At 44.3% G+C, this 22,784-nt stretch overlaps 1 protein-coding gene across 1 annotated transcript in view; it reads left to right on the forward strand.

Moving 5' to 3' along the window:
* Nucleotides 1-6,627: 6,627 nt before the first annotated feature.
* Nucleotides 6,628-22,784, forward strand: part of EGFLAM (EGF like, fibronectin type III and laminin G domains) — a 167,434-nt gene continuing 151,277 nt past the window's right edge. The window contains exon 1 of the mRNA XM_059916264.1: nucleotides 6,628-6,906. Within this exon, the coding sequence (XP_059772247.1) occupies nucleotides 6,810-6,906 (97 nt within the window). The 5' untranslated portion in view covers nucleotides 6,628-6,809. The remainder of the gene's footprint in view (nucleotides 6,907-22,784) is intronic.

Consider the following 22,784-nt stretch of genomic DNA (forward strand, 5'->3'; position numbering starts at 1 on the left):
GGGGCCTCAATGTTCCCAGGAGCAGAGAGGACTAATTGGCATGCTACCAGTGGTAGTTGTATCCTGTGTGTATCTTTATTTCTTTTGATGGCTCAGCCATTATTCCTTCCCTGGAGAATCCCTATCTAGTATATCATTATCTTTTGGGAGATATCTTTCATTGTCCCAAAATACACACCTTGATTTTCCATTATTTCCAGTTCACATTGCAAGTATCTAGATCAAAGCTTTATCTTTGGTCTCGAGTCTTATTTGCCATCCTAGCAGTAATCCACTAGTGCTTCTGGAATTTAACTCTGGAGAGGACTTAGCTTGTCTCTGTGATAAACGTGAGAGTGACGGAATGAAATAAAGCCAACATTTAGTGAATGCCAAGGGTATGGTATGTATAGTGCACTGGGTTATCCCATCTGATGGGCACAGCCTTTAAAGTAGGTGTTACATCCCATTATACAGGGGAAGAAACCAAGGCTAATTGCTCCCTCATCCTTCACCATTGATCTTTCTTTATATCAACAATTAACTTAAAAACATGGATCTAAGCCATCCCTCTTATTTTTTGGATTTTCCTTTGAAGCTATCCCGTTCCTCTTTCCTTCCAGCAGCCCTGCTATCCTGACAGGCTACACAACTTCTTCTCTTGCTTAAACCTTTTCCTTTCACACCTCACCTCCCTGGGGGCTGGGTATAAGCCAAGTCTCCTCTTACTCAGCTATTTTGCACCTCCTTGACACCTCCCGCGTGGTGACATCAGACTGTATCTTCAAATCTCCCAGTCCTCTCCTCCTCATTTCCTCCTTTAAGAAACATCCAAATACAGATATAACCAAACTCAGATGGAAAAATTGGCCTTTTGCTTCTTTCCACAGGTTTTCTCTTGGCATCAGAAAATCCAGATTTTCTGGTTATTTAATGCACTGTCATTAAATAACCCCGAAAATGAGCCAGCATTCCTCTGCTTCCTACACCCACCTCCCCACACTGGTCTCCCCTGCCCCTCCTTTCTCACACCTCCGCATTTCCTCTGTCTGGATGGACTGGATATGGCCTGCTTGGAAACCGTGAATCTGCATCCTAAGCCTTCTCAGAGGCTTTTGTCCTGCCGTCTTTCTTTCTTTCTTCCTTTCTTTCTTTCTTCCTTCCTTCCTTCCTTCCTTCCTTCCTTCCTTCCTTCCTTCCTTCCTTTCTTTCTCTCTTTCTTTCTTTCTTTTTCTTTCTTTCTTTCTCTCTCTCTTTCTTCCTTCCTTTCTCTCTCTCTCTCTCTTTCTCTCTCCCCCACACCCCCTTCTTTCTTTCTTTTAGCAAGACCCTGCTTTCCAACTTCGAAGTTTTTCTGAGAATAAACTTTTTGCAAGAGTTCTTGTTGTTTTTAAGTAGTGACATCTATCTATCCTGGGAAAAGTAAAGAGGTTCTTCCACGAACGCTGAGACTGTGAGCCCCAGGACCAGCGGCGGCATCCTCTCATCCAACACCGTCATTTGATAGAGGAGAAAAATAAGGTCTAAAGAGGTTGATTGAATCACTAATGTCCCATTGACTGTTCGTGACAGGGCTAGAGCCAGAGGGCAGGTCTCCTGACCTCTAGCCCACCGAGATTTTCTTGAGATTGTGTCATTTCACAAACAAGCCCTGCATTTTGAAGTTGCATGCCGGCTCTCGAAATAGATGTATGCTGAGCAGTTGCCCGTGGGCACTGCGGGGCTCCCGCATTTTGTGGTGTTGTGTGTGGTTCACAGGTCACTGGAGACCCCAGCATCGTCAACATTCTGCGGGGGTTCCCTGCATTTCCAGGAAGACGGTAGCTCCTGCTCTCTTTCTTACATTAAATCTGGCAGCACCAGACAGAATCACATGATCTGTGAGGTCTGCCTTTCGTGCCCCCTCCTCTTTGAAGGGACTGCCTGTCTCAAACTTCCTCTCTCCTTCTAAGATGTCTGGGGCCTGTATCTCTTCTCTCGGTTTCTCAGTCCCTACCATTCCTCATGTCCCACCAGATACTCCATCTAGGCTGCCCTATATTCTTTTAAAATGCATTCATACTTTCTTTTTAACCCACATAAAGACATTCCTATGATTAAAAATATAAGTAGTAGAAACATCATCCCAGACCCCCCGCCCCCTTCCCACACTCAGTTAACACTTGCACTCTGTTCTGCATCTTGCTTTGTCCACTTTGTCCACAAGTTTGGGAATACCAGGTGATATACCTTGGTAATTCCAGTTCTGTCCCTGGTGAATCCTATTATGTATATAAGCATGATTTAAACACTCATGATGCTGAGTGCTGTATTTTATAGTATATGATTACATAACTTATTATTTGAAATACAGGGTCTTCCTCTCCTGACACACCAACAGCATGTTGCACTCTTACCTGGTGCTTCCTTTGTTCTGCTTTGTGCGCAACTGTCTTCTCTCAACAAAACTGTGGTCTTCTTGAGTGCAGAAGAAAGACATTGTTGTCTTTTCTTTCCTGTAGTCATTCTGTTCTCAGCACAGAGACTTGCACATAATTGGATCACACATTAATTAATGCTCGTTTCATATTGAGGATGGGGAGTGTTTACACTTTTTTGCTGATCTATTTTTATTTGTGTATTCTAATTAAAAGTGAATGGGAGGTTTGAACTCTCCTCATTCTTCTTCTTCAAAAATATATACATCTAGAGATGAAGCATGAGGAGGGATTACTGGGGGTGCTGGTCATGCTCTAGTTCTTGGTCTGGATGGTAGTTATACATGTGTGCTCACTTCGATATAACTCATCAATTGGCACAGTCTTATTTGTATACTGTTCTTCATATGTTGTATCTATTAAAACATGTAATATGTATGTGTATAATACATAGTTCTAGTTTGATAAGATACTGTGTTTGTGAGAGTTTGTGGAAATAGCCATGCTTGTGTATTGCCTATGGGAGTGTAAATTGTATAATGTCCTTGGGAGGAAATTTGGCCAAACTATCATAATGAAAAGGCGCTTACCCTTTGGCTGAGCAATGGCTAGCCTAGAAATGTACCCTACAGTCTATTATAACACGTGCAAACTGTTATACATTCAAGATCATTCACTTGTCTATAATAATAAAACTGGAAACAACAGAAGGAAGAACAAATAGATTGTTGTACATCCTACTATAAAATATTATTCAGCAGTTAGTAAAAGGGAGGCAGATCTGTTACTGCTGATTTGGAAGCATCTTCAGGTTAAAAACTGTGTACAAGATGCTTCTGTTTGTGTTACGTATGTGTATATATATTTGCTTGTATGTTCATAGAATATCTCTAGAAGGATACACAAGAAACTGATAATAGTCATTGCTTCTGAGACAGGATGGGATAAAAGGAAACTTATTTTTCACTACACGCTCTGCTTGATGCACATTTCAAATTTTATATGTACATGTAACCTATTCAAAAAATTAATTAAATCCAAAGCTGCTTCTTTGCAGCTGACTTTTCCTCATTCTCATTTACGGACTTCCTAAACATTCTAGAATTGGTGAGTTTGCCTTTACTTTCTTCCAACAGCCTCCAAAACCATTCCATGGAGCAAAGATCATAGTCTTCTTCCATGATATTGAGCAAGGCAGGCAGGTCACTCTTCTGCTGGTGACCTTATTAACTGAGTTTAGACCTCAAGTGAATTTGAACACATTTTTGTTTTTTGTTTTTTTGAAACATTCAAAACCTCTTTGCCCTCCTTAGTTCTTCTCCTCCCAGAAGGCAGGAAGAGAGTGAAAGACAAGTGTTCCATTTGTCTTTAATCAGATTTACAAGTGCCGTAAACTGGTTGTCAAACTAGAAGAAGAGAAAACCTTGGGGGATGTGGTTTGACTAGCAAAGGAAGGGAATAAGTCGGGTCTAACATGTGCCCTAGATTTGTAACAAGTAGATCTCAAGAAGTAAGGTTTTATCTCAATAGCCTGAGAATCCAGAGCATTTGGAAGCCCTCAAAAGTAAAATATAACAATATAATCAAAGGTAATCCTTGCAAAGAAGAAACAAAGGGGCCTCTGAAGAAGCCAAGCCAGCTTCCAAATTGCCCATGGCCATCTGCAGAAGATGGAAGGGAGGCCTGGGGCCAGGGATGAGGAGGTGGTACGGGTGCTTGCTGAGGATATCAGCAAGAAGGCTGAAACTCAAGCTGGCAAAGTTCGCCATGGGCAATTTGTACAGGTCTTTGAAAAGGCACATTCAGAGCAAAAATGGCTTGGATTAGATGGTGCTGTTTTATTAGATAATAAAGAGAAAGCAAACCCTGAAACTTAGCGATGATTTCATCCGGCCCCTTCATTTTGCCAAGATGCACTATAGGCAGAGCCTACTATTAAACACCCAGATCTCATGATTCTTGGTCCACTGCTGTGTCTGCTCTCCACCTGTCTTCTTAAAAGTCTGGACTCTGGAACCAGACCACCTGGACAGAGCTCTGTCTCTCAGGAGCTGCATGATTCGGGGCAGGTTACCTAACTTTACATGCTTCAGTTTTCTCATCTGTCAAATGGGGCTAATACTAATAACAATAACTACCTGGTATGGTTGTTAGTGGGATTATACAGCCCTTCAAAGAGGGTCGGGTACATGGGAGGTGTTATATAAATTCTAGCCATAATATTAATGGTTAGTATTACTTCCAATTTCTACATCAGGGAGAATCATTTTTAAGTGGGAAAGACCACAGCACCAACATGGGAGGTGTCTTCATGGTAACAGTTACTTGGCTCTGGGTGCCACCTGAGGTCTGATATAAGAAATCCCTTTCTCATAAAAAGAGCTATCCAACAACTTCTGGGCTGGTGGTAACGTAGATACTCTTTGTCACAGGTGGAGTTCAAGCCAAGGATGTGGAAGGCAGATTCCTGTGTAGAATGGAGGCGGGGCCTAGTTGACCTCTAGGGGCTCTGATCCTAAGGGTCTAGGATTCTGCTACCTTTGAGACTAGTAACCTTGGGGACAGTCACATGGCCGGTCTCCTGGACATGGGTTTGTTATCAACTTGGAAGTGAAGAGCACAGTCTGTAAGACTTTTCTCCTCCAGCTCCGTGTAAAAGGACAAGCTCTGGTGTCACATCTAAGACTTTCAAAGACTCATGACTTTGAATTTCTTTATGGAGAGCTGCACACCTGAGAATGCCAACACAGAAGGGAACCTATTCTTAGATCTGGCTCAGTACAAACCCTCTAGCCAGGGGGGATACTTCATTCCTAAAAGAGGAGTAGAAATCTTTGGGGGGTGCGGGGTGGAGGGAGATACCTTGGTCAACATTGTTCCCTCCGGGTCCCCAAACCCAGGTTAACAGCGAAGGGCCAGGACGCCAGGAGCCTCTGCCACGCTGCCAGGTGGGGCCGGGCCGGCACGAAGTCCCGCAGGCCAGCGACCTCAGCTCCCTCTGCGGGGTACTTCCTAGGGCCTTTGATGTTTCCCCAGGAACTGGCGAGGGTTGCGTTTCCCTCAAGGTTTATTCCCTCTTGCTTTATTTATTGTATCTGCCTTCTCGTCTCGCTGGCTTGAAGATCAGCACTCAGGTGTGCAACGGGACTTGAGTCCCCGGGTCTCCCCTCTAGCAGCGCCACCTGGAAACCCGGCAACAGGCGCATTTTACTGAGTTCTCGGGCAGCAGATCCGGAGGAGAAGGGGTCTTTTTCGGGCCAGCTAGCCGATCTGGGAACCCTGGCGTCAGAATCAGTGGCCAGGACTCCCCGTCGGCCTCCAGCCGCAGCCCGGCCGGCGCGGGCCCCCTCCCAGCCGGGTCTTCTCGGTCTGCCAGGGGGCTCGAGCTCGCTTCCTTCCCCCCTCCCCACCCCCCCCCACCCCGCAAAGCCAGGCTTAACCCAGAGCTTCATCTCCTCCCCTGGAGGGTCTCAAGTTGCCTTCCTCTGCCGGGAGGGCACCACGCTTCCCCGTGCCGGGCCCTAATCTCCACCCGGCGTTTCCAGCAGAGTGGCAGGCTTCAGCTGCCCATCTGCGCGTCTTAAATCCCATTTATCTTCTTAGCGCCTCTGTCTTGGCCGGCCCCGCCCCCTCTTCCTCCTACGCACCCTCCCCCCCCCCCGCCCCCCACTGCAAATCACAGACCCTCTCCTCCTCCCTCTGCTGTCCCCCTTACTCCTAGTGCGGTGGACCGGCTAGAGCAACCTTTGGAGGTGTTGGGTAAAGTACCCGAGGAAGGTGGAAGCGACCCAGAGGGGCGCGGCCGGAGGAGAGTATACCAGGGGAGCGGGAGGCGCCGCAAGATTTCAGGATCAGGACCAAGGCAGAGGGTCCTGGACTCGCAGTCACCTAAATCCTGCCCTGCGTCTCTAGCGGTTGAAGTCGGCCCCTCCTAGCGCCCCAATCTAGGTCACCAGCCGGGAAGGGCTGCGCTGGGGGTCGCTAGAGGGGTGATGCGCGGGATCTCTGCCCTAGAGGTGGGCGAAGAGTCAATTGTCTCAGGGCCTACCCCTCTCACTTCCACTCGATTGTAATTCCATTCCCGGGTCGGTCGAGCCTCCCTCCCTCTCTCCCGCGGCCAGCCAGTCCCTCCCCGTCGGCTTCCCTCGCCGCCCCCATCCCCGCCCTCCCCGCCCCCACCCCGCCCGAAAAGCCCTGCTGCTCGAAGCCTGCTTCACTCCCGCACGCGGACCTACCGGCTGCTGTCCTGCCTCCTTGGACTCCTCCGTGGTTCCTGGTCCAGCTCCCTCAGCCCTTCGCCTCCTCACCTCGGTCAGGGGATCCGCGAGGGCCGCGTCCCACGACGTATCTCAGGAGACGCCCTTTCCCTGTGCGCCCAGGACTTGGTGAAACTTCGCAGGCGCCCACGGTGAAATGGATTTAACCCGAGGCGTCTTGCTCCGGCTCTTGCTCCTGGCTTCCAGCCTCGCACCCGGCGCTGTGCAGCTCAGAGCAGCTCTCAGAAAACCAGGTAATGCTCTCGGTGCTCCCGGGAGCATCACGTCCGGAGCGCCCAGGTCCCTGTCTCTAGCGAGGACCCAAAGCGGGCAACGCACCGCCTCTCTCACCCCTGACCAGCGGCCCTGAACTGGGTTCTTCTCTGCCCAGAACCGAGAAAGGACGCCAGCCTCGCCCTCCCCCTCCCAGCCCAGGCGGTTCCAGGGATATTTGTTTGTTAAAACAATGATCTATTTTCCAGACACAGTAGAGGTGGAGGGCTCTGTATTTGACCACAGAGAGCTGAGAGTTGGGGCAGCGATCATGCTGTCTCAATTACAAGGATTGCAACTGTGCAAGAAAAGTCAAACAGCTTCTCCTGTGTCTCTAAACAGCTTATTGAATTCATATTGTTCAGAGCCCAGCGATTTCCTGTTAAGTGTCTGAAGATTTGCCTTGTGTACCCTCTGCCCATCTCCAGTCCTTCCCACGCTCTATGTAGGGATGTGTCCTCTGCTGTTAGGATTCTCTTCCACTCTGGGGCCGTTTTCTCAGAAAGGAGCACCCAACGGGTTAATTTTTACCGTGTTTTGAGCTCCTGTCTTTGCTCTGCGATTTAAACAAAGATGTACAGCGTTGTGGGCTATTACAGTGAACTGCTGAGAACTCAAAACACACTAGCTTGCATTTTCTCTAGTGACACAGGTAGAAAGTCTTACTGTGTTTTTGCCTACTTTGGTTTGGCCTGTGTGGTGAGGTTATTCAAAGTAGAACATTCTAAGCAAGAAAGTTCTAAACATTGCTTCTCGGATAATGATTTTTATTCCTCTTTGCTGAGACTATACTTAGAATTCTGAAAAATCTGTTTTTCTTCGTTTACTTTGCAAGCGGGGTTGTCTTATGGTAGTAATTACATCGTATGAACAATGGAAAACAGTATAACTTTATTTGAATGCAGTCTGCAAAACTTTGCAGAAAGCACAGTTTGTCTTCACAAATAATGTTGCCATAAGAAAGAGACAAACAGGGGAAATTTATCAGAGGGCAAAGAAAATAATCTTGGCAGGTTCCCATATGGCTGCTTAAATATTTTCGCTGCTCCAGGATCTCTCCACTTGGAAATATGACTTGTTGCCTTTCTGCTCTGGAAGATGCCTTCACTCTTCAAGCTGTATCTATTATCACCTGCGCCTTGCTACCTGCCTTGAAATTTACAGTTGTTATTATAATCTGAAGCACACTTAAATTATGAGCTATTCTAATCCCACTGATCATTCACTTTGGAGAAAATAGCAGCAGTCCCAGGTGATATTATATTAAATTGTTTCTTTCCTACATGCACACAGACACACGTCTTCAAGGATTTCAATGAAGGGCTTCTTTCTAACTTTCCTCCTTAAGATACCCACACGTGATCATCTGCATTCTGTGGGTTTATTTACATAAAACCATCTAGTCACAATTTTTGAACAGTGCATAGTTATACCTGTAGTTCTTAAGCATGAGCAGTGTTTGTAGTGTTCTTTTAAGGATAGATTTCAATTTGTTTAAGCAGAATTTTTTTAAAAAGTATTTCACAAAAGCCTGCTGTGTAAAAACTGCTCATATGGTTCACCATATTTCCTTTCTTATTTTCTGTAGTTCCTCTCCTACAAATATTTCCTACCTGGTTCATCCGGGGTTTCATTCTGTTATTCATGCCATGAATATGCCATGTTTGTCTCTTTGGTTTTATTTGAAGCATAGATAGGGTTTTGATAGTGGAAACTCTACATTTTAAATATTTTAGCACATTAAATATATCAAATTTGAGGTAAAAGGAGTGTTTGGACTAAGTTCAGCCTAGGAGAGTTTTTCATTACTTTATAATTTTATCCAGACACTGGCTTTCAGGTTGGAAGGCTGCTCAGATTAAAATGACAGCTACTTCATACACTTTGGGGGCAAATATCCTCCTGGGCTCATTTACAACCCTTGGAAAGATTAGTTTTTGATCCGGAGAATTGGTCCAGATTAAAGACTGAATGTGCCCCACTTGGCTCTGATGTGAACAGCAGCCGGCTGATTTATAATCTTCCCCAGACACCAGCAGATCCTGCAAGTATCCATACAGGAGTTTCTTTGTACCTTGTTTCCTCAATAGAAATTGATTTGTGTGCAGTGCTTTGTAAGTAGCATGGCTACCCCCTAAGGTGTACTGCAACAGTCCTGTTTTATTTGGATGACCCTGTCTTTCTCCCCACACTCCTAAATCTCCCTTTGACAAGTTCGGCTTTGTTGGAGAAGTCTTGGATTCAAAATCCACCTGAAAATTTCCCATCCCCATCTACTTCTGGTGAGAAAAAACCAAGCAGCAGCTTCAATTATGAGTCTCATTTGGGTCCAACATAGACAACCTTTCCCTCCACCCCAAGATAGCTACTCCTCTGTCACTGAGCGTTAATAAAGAAACCTCTGCATTTGCTGAGACTCACAAGAAAGAACAGTTCGCAAGTTAAGTCAAATTAAATAAGGAACATTAATTAATTGCTTTCTATACTGTCCTAAGAACTTGACACATACTGATTTATTTAATCAACCCAACAGGTCTGCGAGATGGGTGCTATTATTACCCCTGTTTAACTGAAGAGGAAATTGTGGCTTAGAGAAATTAAATATCTCACCCAGGGTCACCCAACTAGTAAGAGCCTGAATGGGAATGCAGGCTCTGATATTCAGGAGCAGAAAGGAGTCCTTAGCAGCCCGGTTAGGAGAGGTGTGCAACCGCTCAGGGAGGGCGTCTTCCCCCTGGATGAAGGCACGGGGCGGGGGGGGGCTCCCAAATTCGAATCACAGACCTGGCAGGAAGTGAAACACCCTATTGTACAGCTGGGCTGAGCGTGACCAAGGGACTTGCCCAAGATAACATCAGAAACTGAGCTGGGACTAGTACCCAGACCCCCTTGAGTGGTCTCCAGTTCTTCCCTTACCCAGAGTCTCACCAGGACATGCAGAGAGGACTGTTGTGCCTCTGATGTAGGGCAGGGGGGAGGGAAAAGGAAATCCAGGCACATCTGCTGGGACCAGCATGCGTCAAGCCACGTGTGTTCCCACAGGCAGATTGGTAACTTGCGGTGTTAGCTTAACTCCCTGGCACAGAGAGAGGTGCTGGAGGGCTGCGCGAGGGCCCTGCCTTTCCTCTGCCTTTCCTCTGCCTTTCCTCTGCCTTTCCGGCTGCCTGAGGTCCCAGGGTCAGTGGGACAAGGTCAGGTCAGGGTTCAGAATTCAAGGTTTTCCCCTGGAGGACTGGAGATCCGCAGTCATTTTCGGGGGGAGATGCAGAGGTCTGTAATCTTTTCCTATCCACTTTTCCCTCAGCGTTTCTCTATCTGAAAAAGTGGACTAAAACAAAGATCCAGGGAAACTCAGAAAGAAAAGAAAACAAAAGCCTGGAGGAGCAGCGCAGAGTTAGTGCAAGGGCAATGTGCCTTGTCGGTTGCTGGTGGGGAATACATGCGCCTCTAGGTGGTTTCTGCTGCTCCTAGTGTGAGGCTGAATGGCTAAAGGGTCAAGCAAAGGTCAGGGGTCATCCTCTTCTACTTCCCCTACCCGGGATAACCTGAAATTCACAAGAGACTGGTTATGTCCTCACTTAAAGCTCTCACCCAAGTCCCTTTCCCAAAGCATGTAATCTGGGGGGGTTCAGCTCTTCCGGATGTCAGCCCTCCCTTTCCAACCAACCCTACTCCTCCGCAAGGCTGATCCAGATTGTCTTGCTTCTTGATGAAAACTGGAGCGACAAACACCCTAAGGGGGATTACATATATTTCTCCCCAGCACCTAACTACTAGTGTCCTATGCAGTTCTGGCACCATAGCAGAAATATTTCCCTCTGATCCTTCCTTCCATCAGCCCTCCTGCCCTCCTATTTGTTTCCACATCATACCTCATCCTTATAAAGAAGCCCCTGCCTCTCTTTCTCTTTCTCTTTCCTTTGATTCTCTATGAGGTAAAGGGACAGAGAGGTCACGGTCAGGAGTAAATGTGTGTACACGAGGCAGTACTTTTTTCTCAGAATTCTTTCTCATGGGAGAGTGACTTGACCAGAAAGGAATTGAGTGGTGTTTCTCTTTTCGGTTTTGTTTTTGTTTTTGCTTTTTGTTGCTTCCCTGAGCCCAGGGCTTTAATAACCTTAGAATTCTTTTGGGAGTAGTTGTCCATCTGTTCATGGGTTATTGTAGCTCAAAAGTGGTCCAGTGAACCAGAGCTAGATTTCTGGAAAACAGGGACTCAGGCGTCTGAGGTGGAGGTGGGGTCTCAACTCCTGCAGTGTTATCCTGGGGAGCTCCTGTCTTCTCCTACCTGACCCACTAGGCAAGCAGGACTGTATTTCTCCCGCCGGACTAAATGAGTGATGTGATATCTTGATTGCAACAGAGAATCTTTTGAGCTGGTCAAGACCCTTGCCACTTGTTTTGGTCACAGCAAGTTGCAGGTATTAGAAGTGCACCTGCTATTTCAGGGATAAAAAAGGGAAAGGGTGAGGAGATACTGCAGAGACTAAATGGCAGTTTGTAGGAGAAACCCCCCAAACCCATCTTTGATTGCATTGGTTGTGAACCGTCGTTTTGAAGAAGGACCCCAAAGTGTGCTCCAGCCTCCTGAAATGAGCTGGAAGACATTTGCTTCCTTGAAGAACCCCGATCTCATGGGATGGGGGTCTGGGCCTGGGGGCAGAGAGAGACTCAGGTGAAAAAAATCAAATCAAATTGCTGCCAGCAGAGGGCGCAGTTTCCAGAGCTGGCACAGAGCGGATCTTAGACTTCTGACCCAGGCGAGTCACTGCTGAAATTCGATGTGGATAAGAATTTTTGGAGTGCATCCCAGACATCTGCTTTTTTAAACAAGAACCTCAGGTCACTTGGTGCATGTGGTTCGCAGTCCACACTTAGGGACGTGACGGAGGAGAACTTGGGATCCTCCCATAGCCTCCCTGCCTCCACCCCAGGTAGTCTCCGGTACCCCGACAGTCTCCACTTCGACAGCAAGCATCTGTATTTCAGCCAAAACAACCCCAGTGTTTAGACTCTCTGCCGGGTTTCCGAAGGTTGGATTCGGGACTTGAGGTCCTCTGAAGGCCCCTGAAGGACATCTCTTCTGGGCAGGTCCTCCTTCTACTCACCCCCTTTCCCAGTAACCCCGTCATTGAGAGATGGCTGCACACGGGGGGACACCCTTCGGTAGCATTAACAAGAAACCAGGCTGTATATGACCAGCTCCTCCCCCTCATTTCCCCCAGGCGCATTCCACCCCCGCTCCCACGCAGCTCCTTCTTTCAGGCAGGTTTCTCCTGGCTGAGCCGGAAGGCTTGGGTGAAAGCACAGACTCTGCTATTTGACAAATTTGGGTTCAAGTTCTGACACTTTCTAAAAAATTATTATTATTAGTTACTTGGTGACATAGGGCTAGTTATATTAGCTCTGTAAACCTGGGTTTCCTTGTCTGTAAAAATAGGATAAGGAAAGAACCTACCATTTAAGGATTAAATTAGGTAATACATACACCAAGGCATTAAAAAAGGATTAGAAGCCTGAAGCTTGAAGGCAATGTTTATGAAGTTGGGATTGTTTAATCTGGAAGGGGGTGTGGGTGGGAGAAGAATGTGTGTATTTCCAGGCATCAGAATAATTAACGTAGACACTTATGAGTTCATGTACTTTTATCCTTTCCTGTACATGTTAATGTATGATTGATAACATAATTTTAATTTTACTGAGTTGTACAATTTTTTAGATAAATTGACAAATCAGAAAGACTCTTTGGTCAACCACATGCCTTGATTTGGGGTTTGGAAATGTGGCTGTGAGGTTTGCGGTCTTGCTTGAGTAGACTCTTATGAGAAACAGTATCCCCAAGGGTGATGGACAATTTTTGTCTGGTAATTGTCATGTGGAGGTTTTGTAGGGTGTTGGCGGTGAGGAGCAGCTGTTCCTGAAAGAGAATTTTCCAGACTGACATGTGACTGGGAGTCTGGGAAAATCTCCATGAAGCTAGAGAGCTAAGAAATGGTCAGGGTCTGCTTGTTGATCCTCAGTTTGGAGTAATTTATGAGCCACTACCAGTGACCTAGAAAGATAGAGACTGGGCTCTGATGGCTCTTCCTTTTCTTATTAATGATTCGTGCACTTCCAGAGCTGTAACAAAACCCCACTTACCCCAGATAACCCCACCAGCTTATTTTAAGAATCAAAGGAAATAAAGCAGACTAGTGCTTTGAAAGAACTGAAGTGTTACACAAAGATGGGATGTTACTATCTAATAATACTCACACTAATTATTATTACCTTAACCAACCAGACCAACCAAGGACACACTTTCTGAAGCTTTGATCTCTTTTCCAGTCTCTCCCTCCCCATCCCCCTAAAGACACTTAAAGATTCTTTCTTTGTCTGACTCTGCAAATCCTGAGCAATTTAAATCTTAACACTTGTGTTTGCTGACAGGGCATCCAAAATCCCGAATCAGATTTAATGCAGTGTTAATGCTATTTATTTTTCTTGATGCAACAAGTTTATATTAGCCAGTTAATGGTTTACATTGTGCAAAAGGAGTTGTATCAGCAGGCACTTTTCTGTAACATCTGGGCGGTTGGAAACATAATACTTAAATACAACCTGAGTTTAAAGCCTTCCTTGGACAGATGGCTAATTTTATTGATCTAATCTTACACTTAGGAATAGGTCCCATGATCCTTTGCTGGTAATTCTTAGAGTGAGCAGAGATGTAAATAAACTGGATGAGGGCTGTGAATTAGACTCTTGTTTGCTTGTAATTTATTTTTTAAATACTTCAGTATAAACAGTCATGGTGTAAATTACTTTAATCTCTACCTTAAGGGTGCTTAATTAACATTTGAAGTAATCCAGGATAGAAGGTACCACTCTGGCATAAGAGTTTACATCTTTTTTTAATGTCTTGGTGGCTGTGTCATACCAGTGGTTAAATATTTTGAATTCACCTCTGTGCTGGCCAGGAGTCTACACTCCAGGGCTGGTTAGTTACCACTTGAAGAACTTTACTATGATGTCTACTCTCAAAGGTGGCTGGGAAGATATTTCAAGTGATGCTATCAAAAATCCAGGCTAGAGGGTTTGTTAATTAGCACAAACAAATTATGCTAGAAATAATGTTTTCATTGGTGAAATATGTGATTGGCTAGAAAGATTGTACATGCCCCTCTATTTTTGCATGCACAAAGAGTAACAATTCAGCAAGCCCAACAATCAAGCTGCTTTGGCATTGGGCCAGAGCTCCATTCAATCCTGTATCTTCCTCACTTAACGGTAGATTCCTTTGCCTGATCACTCCGGATGATTTGCTGATCCCGCCATTAGAACACTGATGCATCTGCCTCAGCAAGGTGCTTGCAGCTGTAACAAACAACTCTAAATCTCAGTGGCTTGACATAAGATTTATTTTTCATTTACTCCAAGTCCAAAGTGAACGTTTCTTCTTGGGCAGCTCTCCTGGGCTGCCCTTCTCCAAAGGGTGACTTGAAAACCTGAGTCACTCTACCTTTATTACCTTCATCTTGTAATGCCACCATCTTTATTTAAATTTTAAAAATTATTTTATTTTTTTATTTTTGGCTGCATTGGGTCTTTGTTGCTGCGTGCAAGCTTTCTCTAGTTGCAGCGAGAGGGGGCTACTCTTTGTTGCAGTGCGCGGGCTTCTCATTGTGGTGGCTTCTCTTGTCGTGGAGCAGGGGCTCTAGGCACGCGGGCTTCAGTAGTTGCAGCACGCAGGCTCTAGGGCACGCAGGCTCAGCAGTTGTGGTTCGTGGGCTCTAGAGCACAGGCTCAGTAGTTGTGGTGCACAGGCTTAGTTGCACGAGCTTAGATCTTCCCAGACCAGGGATCAAACCCATGTCCCCTGCATTGGCAGGCTGATTCTTAACCACTGAGCCACCAGGGAAGTTCCCACCATCTTTAAAATGGGCCTCCAAGGTGTCATGGAAGGTAAAAAGAAAGAAGGCTTGTGTGGGAGATGTTTATGTGTCGGGCCAGAACGTGGTCACAGGGCCTCAACCTAACTGTAAGGAGGTCGGGAAATGTAGTTCAGCTGTGTACACAGCAAGACAATGACCAGATGTGGTGGATTGTCTCTCATGCAGTGCTTTGGAGTTCCTAAAAGAACAAACAGGGATGTTAAAAGAGTAAGTTATTTGAGAATTTTTGCAACTTCCTTTTTGCCCATGAATTGTTCGTATATGTGGCAGAATTTGGCCTAGAATTTGCTTTCATTGTAGTGTACAACGTGGCTGAAAAGCAGATAGTTACCACCTATCTTGACTTGTTGGAGGCTACCATGATTTAATAAAAGATCCTAAAAACCAGGCAGCCAAATTGACTTATATCAGTTTGCAGTAGGGTCCAAAAATAGGTATATGTTTACGTGACTACATGCTGTTTGTTGCTACATACTTCCTACATTTTACAAAAAGTAAAATAAATCCCTTTTAAAAGGTAAAATAACTACTCAGTGGGTTAGAATGAGTTTCTAAGGAACGTCAACTAGAACTCCAGTTTTTACCACAGTTTTCTAGAAGCTCCTTCTATTTGTATCCCATAACAAAAATGACTGTTCATGGTAGAATAATTTTTTCAGTGAGAGATGCATCTTAAAATATAAAAATCATTTTTTAGACACCACAGCCTGCTTTGATGGGGATGAAGATGATCCCCCCAAAATAAATTGGTATGCTTTGTTGAACCACTGCACTTTTCAAAGCACTTTTAGAGAAATGATCTCGTTTGATCTTGTAACACTTGCCCCACTGGGAAGTCAAGAGCTGATGACTTAGCAAAGAGGAAACAGGCACAGCCAGGACATGAACCCAGGTTGTCAACCCGTAACCCCCGATGCTTCCCATCAATCCAGAGGTTTTCTTGCAGCTGATGGATAAGAGCATGTTCACTGTGATGGCCCTGAGTCTAGCTCTGAAGCCAGGAGGGACCTTGCCAACAAGACTTGCCCGCATTTTACTTGCAGAGGCTCCATGTGTGTCACAGGACACTCTGTAGAATGAACTGGTACTGCTTTCCGTCATACTCCTGACTGGTTGGTGTGTGTTTTGCAGAATACGTGATGACTGAGGGGCTGTTTGCAAATGAGAAGCAGCTGTAGTGGCTGGAGGAAAGCTCCAGAATCCTCCCAGTGTCTCCTATAGGAGATCCTTTTGGGGTCTCAGGGACACCCAGGACACTCAGCCTGGCTTTGTTGTTCCTCCCAGCTTCCCATTCCTCCACTATTTAGCCATCTTCTTTAGTGGAAATGATATTTGCTACACCTTCAATGTGAGTATTTCAAGGTTTATCATTCAAGTCTCAAGGCTTTCTGGTAGTTTCTTCAGCATCTTTTTGATGTTCTAGGAGTTCCTAATGGCTGTAGTTAAACAAGTAAATCATTAGGTTGGAAAAAGAAGCCTTCCTTTGATAGCTATTTTAGAGTAAGTGATGGGCTTTGGTCACAACCTACACGCATAACACACATCCCTGCAGCTTGGAGGAATTGTGACAAGAATCCAATCAAACAGACATGGGTTTGAATCCTAGTTGTAAAATTTATGGCTGCCTGATCCCAGACAGAATATTTAATCTCTTTATACCTTAGATTTCTACCTGAAATTTAAGGCTCATAATACCTACCACAAGGGTTTCATCTGATAAATCAGTGAAATAATATGATGACTGGAAATGCAGCTAGGAAAGTACTTAAACATTTGGTACATAATGGGCACTCCAAAGTTAGTCCATATTAACTAGGTTCTTTTTGATTTATAGAGTTTATGTAGTGGTAGAGATGGTAATTTTCCCCTATTTGATATAACCCCAAATATTGACAACATTGACACAAATGTATAATTGAGCTTAGGCTCCCATGAAAATGGAATTGAAAGGAATTTCATTTCCTTAATCTCATATTCTAGATTCTTCAAGTTTATATCATCAAATGATGACTTTTGGTGTCTAGATCAGTCATAAAGTTCATTTTTTTTTTAATTTTTAAAAAAAAATTTATTTATTTATTTTTGGCTGTGTTGGGTCTTCGTTTCTGTGCGAGGGCTTTCTCCGGTTGCGGCGAGCGGGGGCCACTCCTCATCGCGGTGCGCGGGCCTCTTATTGTCGCGGCCTCTCTTGTTGCGGAGCACAGGCTCCAGACGCGCAGGCTCAGTAATTGTGGCTCACGGGCCCAGCTGCTCCGCGGTATGTGGGATCCTCCCAGACCAGGGCTCGAACCCGTGTCCCCTGCATTGGCAGGCAGACTTTCAACCACTGCGCCACCAGGGAAGCCCCATAAAGTTCATTTTATTGATAAAAGATCTGGAACCAGCATAGAGTTTAATAAAAATAGCTCACGTTCTTTTTGGACTTTGTATAAAACCAAGAAGAAAGATCCTGTATCAAGATTATATATAGCTACTATAGTAGTGATAGATTTTCATGTATCAGCTATATGGCTCTGTACCCCAAAAGAGGTTATTTGCAGTTGGAATATAAAGAAAAATTTCCTTAGCTACCTTCTTTACTGTGGTATTAAGATAACAAGTATAAAAGATGCTATTTCTATGATATCTGCTCTCTCCCCGTTTTGAGTCAACCATACTCTCTGCCAGAATACTCTTTCTAAAGTGCAGTTCTAATCCTGTCACTCTTGGGTTTAATATTCCTTTCTGGCTCTCTACTGCCTTCTAAATTCTAAAGCTGAGCATCCAAGGTCTATTACAGTATGGCCTCCACTTCCTTTTCCTGTCTTCTCACTGAATACATAATCTGTATTCCAACCAAGCTCGATTATTTGCTCTTCCACAGTCCTCCTCTTTGCTTCCCAGTGGTGGACCTGTCCAGTTGATCCATCCCCTTGGAACATCCTTCCCTCATCTCTGCCCAAGGAAACGCAGTGACCCTTCCAAGCATGGCTCAGTGCCGTTCTGTGAGGTCTACACATACCCTCCCAGCCAGAAGCCCTTACGCTTTTCTTCCATTCTGTCTTGTATTATGTTTTTGATGTACTGACCCATGCCTTGTCTTAGATTTGTAACTCTGTGAAGGAAAGCACTATGATGTCTTCACCTGTGTGTCCCCTCCATCGCCTGCTGGAGTGTCTTGCATGCAGTTGGTCTTTCCCAGACAGCTATGCAGTGGAAAACGATGGCCTCGTTTGGGGCAAATACTTTTTAACATGGTGTGGTTAATTTGATCGTGTTCCCAGCTCCCAAATTCACTTCCTTCCTCCCTCATGATACAGAAAAGGTGTCATTTCTCTGTGCCAACATTTTTTCTCAACCTGAGCAGACATTTGAAAACCCACACTGCAGTGTGATTTAGAGAAGGAGATGGCCCAGGAGTCAGTCTGTAGCAGTATATAATTTAAATCCTACCTCCATGCTGCCAGAGGCTATTGGAATTGTGGGTTTTTAAGGAGCGTCTGATCAAGTCCATACTGTGAAATATGTCATTTTCAATACCCGGAGAAGAGGTAGAGTTTGAAGTAACATGTGGGGCTGCCTTAGACCTGCTTTTTATCATGTTCTAGGAGGTTAAGAAGCAAAGACAATAATGCTGTTTACTCATACATCAAAAGATAGTGGGGGAGGACGAGTTAAAACAGTCCAGTGTTCAGTTCCCCTCCTTCTTCCACTTGTCTTTGAACCAAAGGAACATGAGACGTGTGTGGGAATGGCATTGGCGGTATGATAGAAAACGTCAGGTTGCAGGGGAAGGGATAAAGCCAGTCCATCTCTCATAACGAGATCTGACTGTGAGGTTGGGAGGAAAACAGTACTCAACAGTCTTCTTCAGTTTTATTGTGCTGACCCTGGTTTACTTACGAAGATCAATTCTGTAATCCCCGGAAAGTAAAGCAGCCAAAAGCTAGAGTGTTTGCAAAGGTTTTTCTGGTCTTTGTTTTGTAAGGACTGTCATACCTGATAAAATGAATGCTCCTGGGTGGCCCAATTGAAAGCAACCAATTGATTGACCCATTCACCGATTAATTTCTTGATATATACATACACATACATACACACACACACACATATATATATATATATATATATATATATATATATATATATATATAAAATAAGCTGCATTGTAGTAGAATTAAAAATGAACAAAGTACATGGTATGATGCTGAAGTATTTAAGGGCAAGTAATGTCTGAAATTTACTTTGAAATACATCAAAAATCAGATTCACTGATGGAGACAGGGATAGATTGTTGATAATGTGTGATAAAAGAAGTATAGTAAAATGTTTATGGTAGCATCCATGTGGTGATTATACACATGTTCATTCTAAAACTCTTTCACTTTTCTGTAGTGTTTGATTATTTTCATAATAAAGTGATGGAAAAGATGAACTAAGTATTAAGGAAACAAATGAAATGACTACAAAGTTTTTCCCACACAGAGTGAGGTTCCAACATGCTCTGCTCTGCACTCAAATAATGATGGGTTTTCTACTTTCTTCCTGCTCTTCCCTCCACATTTCCTCTCTGCTCTTCTCTGCCCTGCTCCTTGCTGCCTGGGGCTGGCCTTACTGCATCACTCAGGCTGCTTTGCCCTTTGGCTTTTTTGGGTTCAGCTAACGAGAGGCATCAGAAGGAAATCAGAGGAGAGTAGGGGGAGAGACTCTGGTGTACGTCTTCCCTGATTCCACCCTGCTTTGGTACTGCTTTGCTGGCAGCAGTTGCATTTCTCTAAAACTGCATCTCCTGGCTGTCCTTGGCTTCCAACTCTGGCTGGCGCCAGGAACAGTATTTTCTCCTCTTGTACTTTCTGCCCTGGGTACTGGCAGCATTTCACTGCTGCTGGTCTCTGGGTGCATCAACAGCCCTAGTTGTTTCTCAGAGCTGTTCACACCTCTGTAAGATATCTTTTAATTACAATCTTTTTAGATTAAGTAATTTTTTCTTCCTGCTGGGACCCTAATTGCTACCTTTGGTACTACTGCTTTGTGATATATGCTCTGTTTCTACTATTTTCCTCCTTAGGTGTAACCATGAGGTTTTGATTTGTGTTTAGCTTGCGTTCAGAACTCTCTGAGGATCAGGTCTGATTTAGCTTAAGGATGCCTGCTGTAAATTCATGAAGTAACTGCAAGAGCAATAGAAACCTTGATCTTTTGAGAATGAGCTTGTCCTCTGGGCCCAAATCTGCTGGCTTCTTGGCTAAGAGCACATTGAGATTGACCTATTCATTGCTGTGTGGGTTGAGAAATGATTGCAGTGATGTCCAGGGTTCTTAATAGAAATTCTAGGAACTCAGAGGTTTCTGGAACACATATGAAATGAATGGACGATAATTCTTCATCTCTTGAGAAAGCCCCCTGAACCCAAATTAACCTCTTACAACTCCAGGGAATTTGACCTCAAGGGGAAGACCACGGCGAGCTTGGACTTTCTCCCACTTCTGTTAGGTTTGTTGCTAGTTTTTATGATGATGATATTTTTTTCAACTCTGTTCTGATTTCTTGGCTATAAATATCTTGCACCTGATATTCTACAGATCAATGCTTATTATTCAAACTTTAAAGAATTAATTAGGTAACACCTATTGTCTTCATTTGGATTTCCCAGGAACAGACCATAGGATAAAGATTTGAATTAAAATAAGTTATATGAAAGGTAAAACAAAACAGAACAAAAAAAAAAAAAAAAAGGAGAGTGGGGAAGTGAGACAGGGAGTCCACTGAAAAGGCAGTCAATGAAGGTTTTCTCATCAAGCGAGTTAACACTGTGATGATTAGAGCTTATACTTATGGGAGAAACTCTAGGAAATGGTAGAGAACACATGGCGCCGAGTTTTCCTACCTGAGGGGTGAGAGACCTGGGGTATTTACATCAATTCCATCTGTCACCAGGGGAGGGCTGCTTCAGGGATGGGTGTTAATTTCCCAACACTTCTGGCCTGCCAGGCTTATGGGTAGAGCAGTTTTCTATGTCTTCTGAGAAAATTCTTAGGCCAAAAGGTGCAAAGATTGGTAGCTAGAAGTGGGCTGGCCAGCTTTGAAGTGGTGAAGGCTGAGGGATTATGGTGGGTACTAACAGTTCTTCTACACCCGTAATTGACTAATTATATTTGGAAACTCAAGACTGAATGTCATTTACCACTTTGATGGGCAACCTTGCCCCCTCCCCTGCCCCCACAAGGAGTTTATATATTATGAGAAGAAGGGGAAAGATGTTTGGATACTCCAAGGAATTCGAGTTCTTAGTCTCAACCTATATCAAGATTATCAGGGGAAAAAATTTATATTGCAGTACAAAATAGACTTTTGATTAAACCAGTTCTCCAATTGGAGATATTCAGGAAGGGTGACTGTTTGGGTTTTAGATTCAAGAACTACCATCACCACCAACCACCCTCTACCCACCCAAAAAAAGCTTTATTCATTTGTGCTAATTGAGAAGGCCAGTAGAAATTGGAGTCTTCATTGCTTATGGTTATGCTGTGTTATTTAGAACTTGAGTTTAGATTGTTGATTGTTACAGTGGGGAAGAACCCACATTTACATTTAAAGGCATGCCTTGTGCCTTCACAAAGCAATAGTGACAGCTAACATTTATTCAGTGCTTGCTGTGTGCCAGGCACTGGTAACGGCACAGCCTCCTAAGGCTGGCATCATAGAATCCAAGAATTTTAACACAAGAAGGGACCTTAGGGGTAGCTGTCTAAACCTATATGTCTTAGTGAAGGTAAGTCACTTGCCTGGGGTCATGCATCTTGTTAGTAGCAGAATCAACACCAGGACCCAAGCCTTCTGACCCCTGACCTAGTGCTCTGTCTACTAGACCCACCACCCCTATGACCATGGGGTAGGTAGAGACTCATGTTCTATTTTCATTGACTATCTCTTTCTTTTTGAACTTGGTCTTGCTTGTATGTTTAGAGGTAATGAACCCTTAGCCCAGGCTCCTGTGACAGTGCCATGCCTGGAGAAACAAATGATCTGTGAAAAGGCAGCCCAAGCTACCTTCTCAGCTCAGCTCCTTGTTTGCTCCAAAATACAGTGTCTGTGAGAAGCACCATCTTCTAAGCCACAGAGACCCACAGGTAGACAGTGGTATTAGGGCAGAGAAAAGAGTACATTTGTATAGGATCAAAATTCCCATCTGAAATTATTTCCACAGCATGATTTTAAGTGAATCCTTCTAGGAGGCACCCTTGAAGGGGAAATTGAGGGGAAATTTGTGTCATAAGACAGTGTCAGTGGCTTAGTTAATCACTTGGCTTGCTTCTCATTGTTGGGGATAACCTTGAGGAATTAATCCACTATGGCAAAGTTCCAGGACATTTTTTAAAAACACAATTACAGTCATACTTTGTCAAGACTGACTTGTACAGAATTGATCCTTCAGAGCTGAGGTTAGCAAACATTTTCTGAAAAGGGCCAGATAATGAATATGTTATTTATTTCATTTTTATTTATTGGGTCTGTATTGCAACTACTCAGCTCTGCCATTGTAAAGCAAAAATAGCCAAGGGCAATATGTAAATAAATGTACATATGTTTATGTAAATTATGTAAATAAGGCTGTTTCAATACAACTTTATTTACAAAACAGGCAGAGGGCCACATTTTGCCAGAACCCTAGTCAGCCTAAGCCTTCAGATAGTGCACATCACCAGGCCTGCTGCTTTCTTTTGTTTGCTGCCTCTATGGTGTCTGTATTCATTATTAACATTATTGATAACCTTTTTTTTCCTGATGAAAGTTTCTTGTGTCCTGGCAAATAGCTTGATTCAATTCCCAAACACAACAAAGATGGGGGTGTTACAGCAAGTCCAGGGGAGTTAGCCTTAGACAGATGTGAGGTCATCCCTCAAGCTCTCCATTTGATGTAGGTAATGGGCCATATGTGACTATGT

The sequence above is a fragment of the Balaenoptera ricei genome, chromosome 3, assembly GCF_028023285.1.
Source record: "Balaenoptera ricei isolate mBalRic1 chromosome 3, mBalRic1.hap2, whole genome shotgun sequence".
Classification (NCBI taxonomy): Eukaryota; Metazoa; Chordata; class Mammalia; order Artiodactyla; family Balaenopteridae; genus Balaenoptera; species Balaenoptera ricei.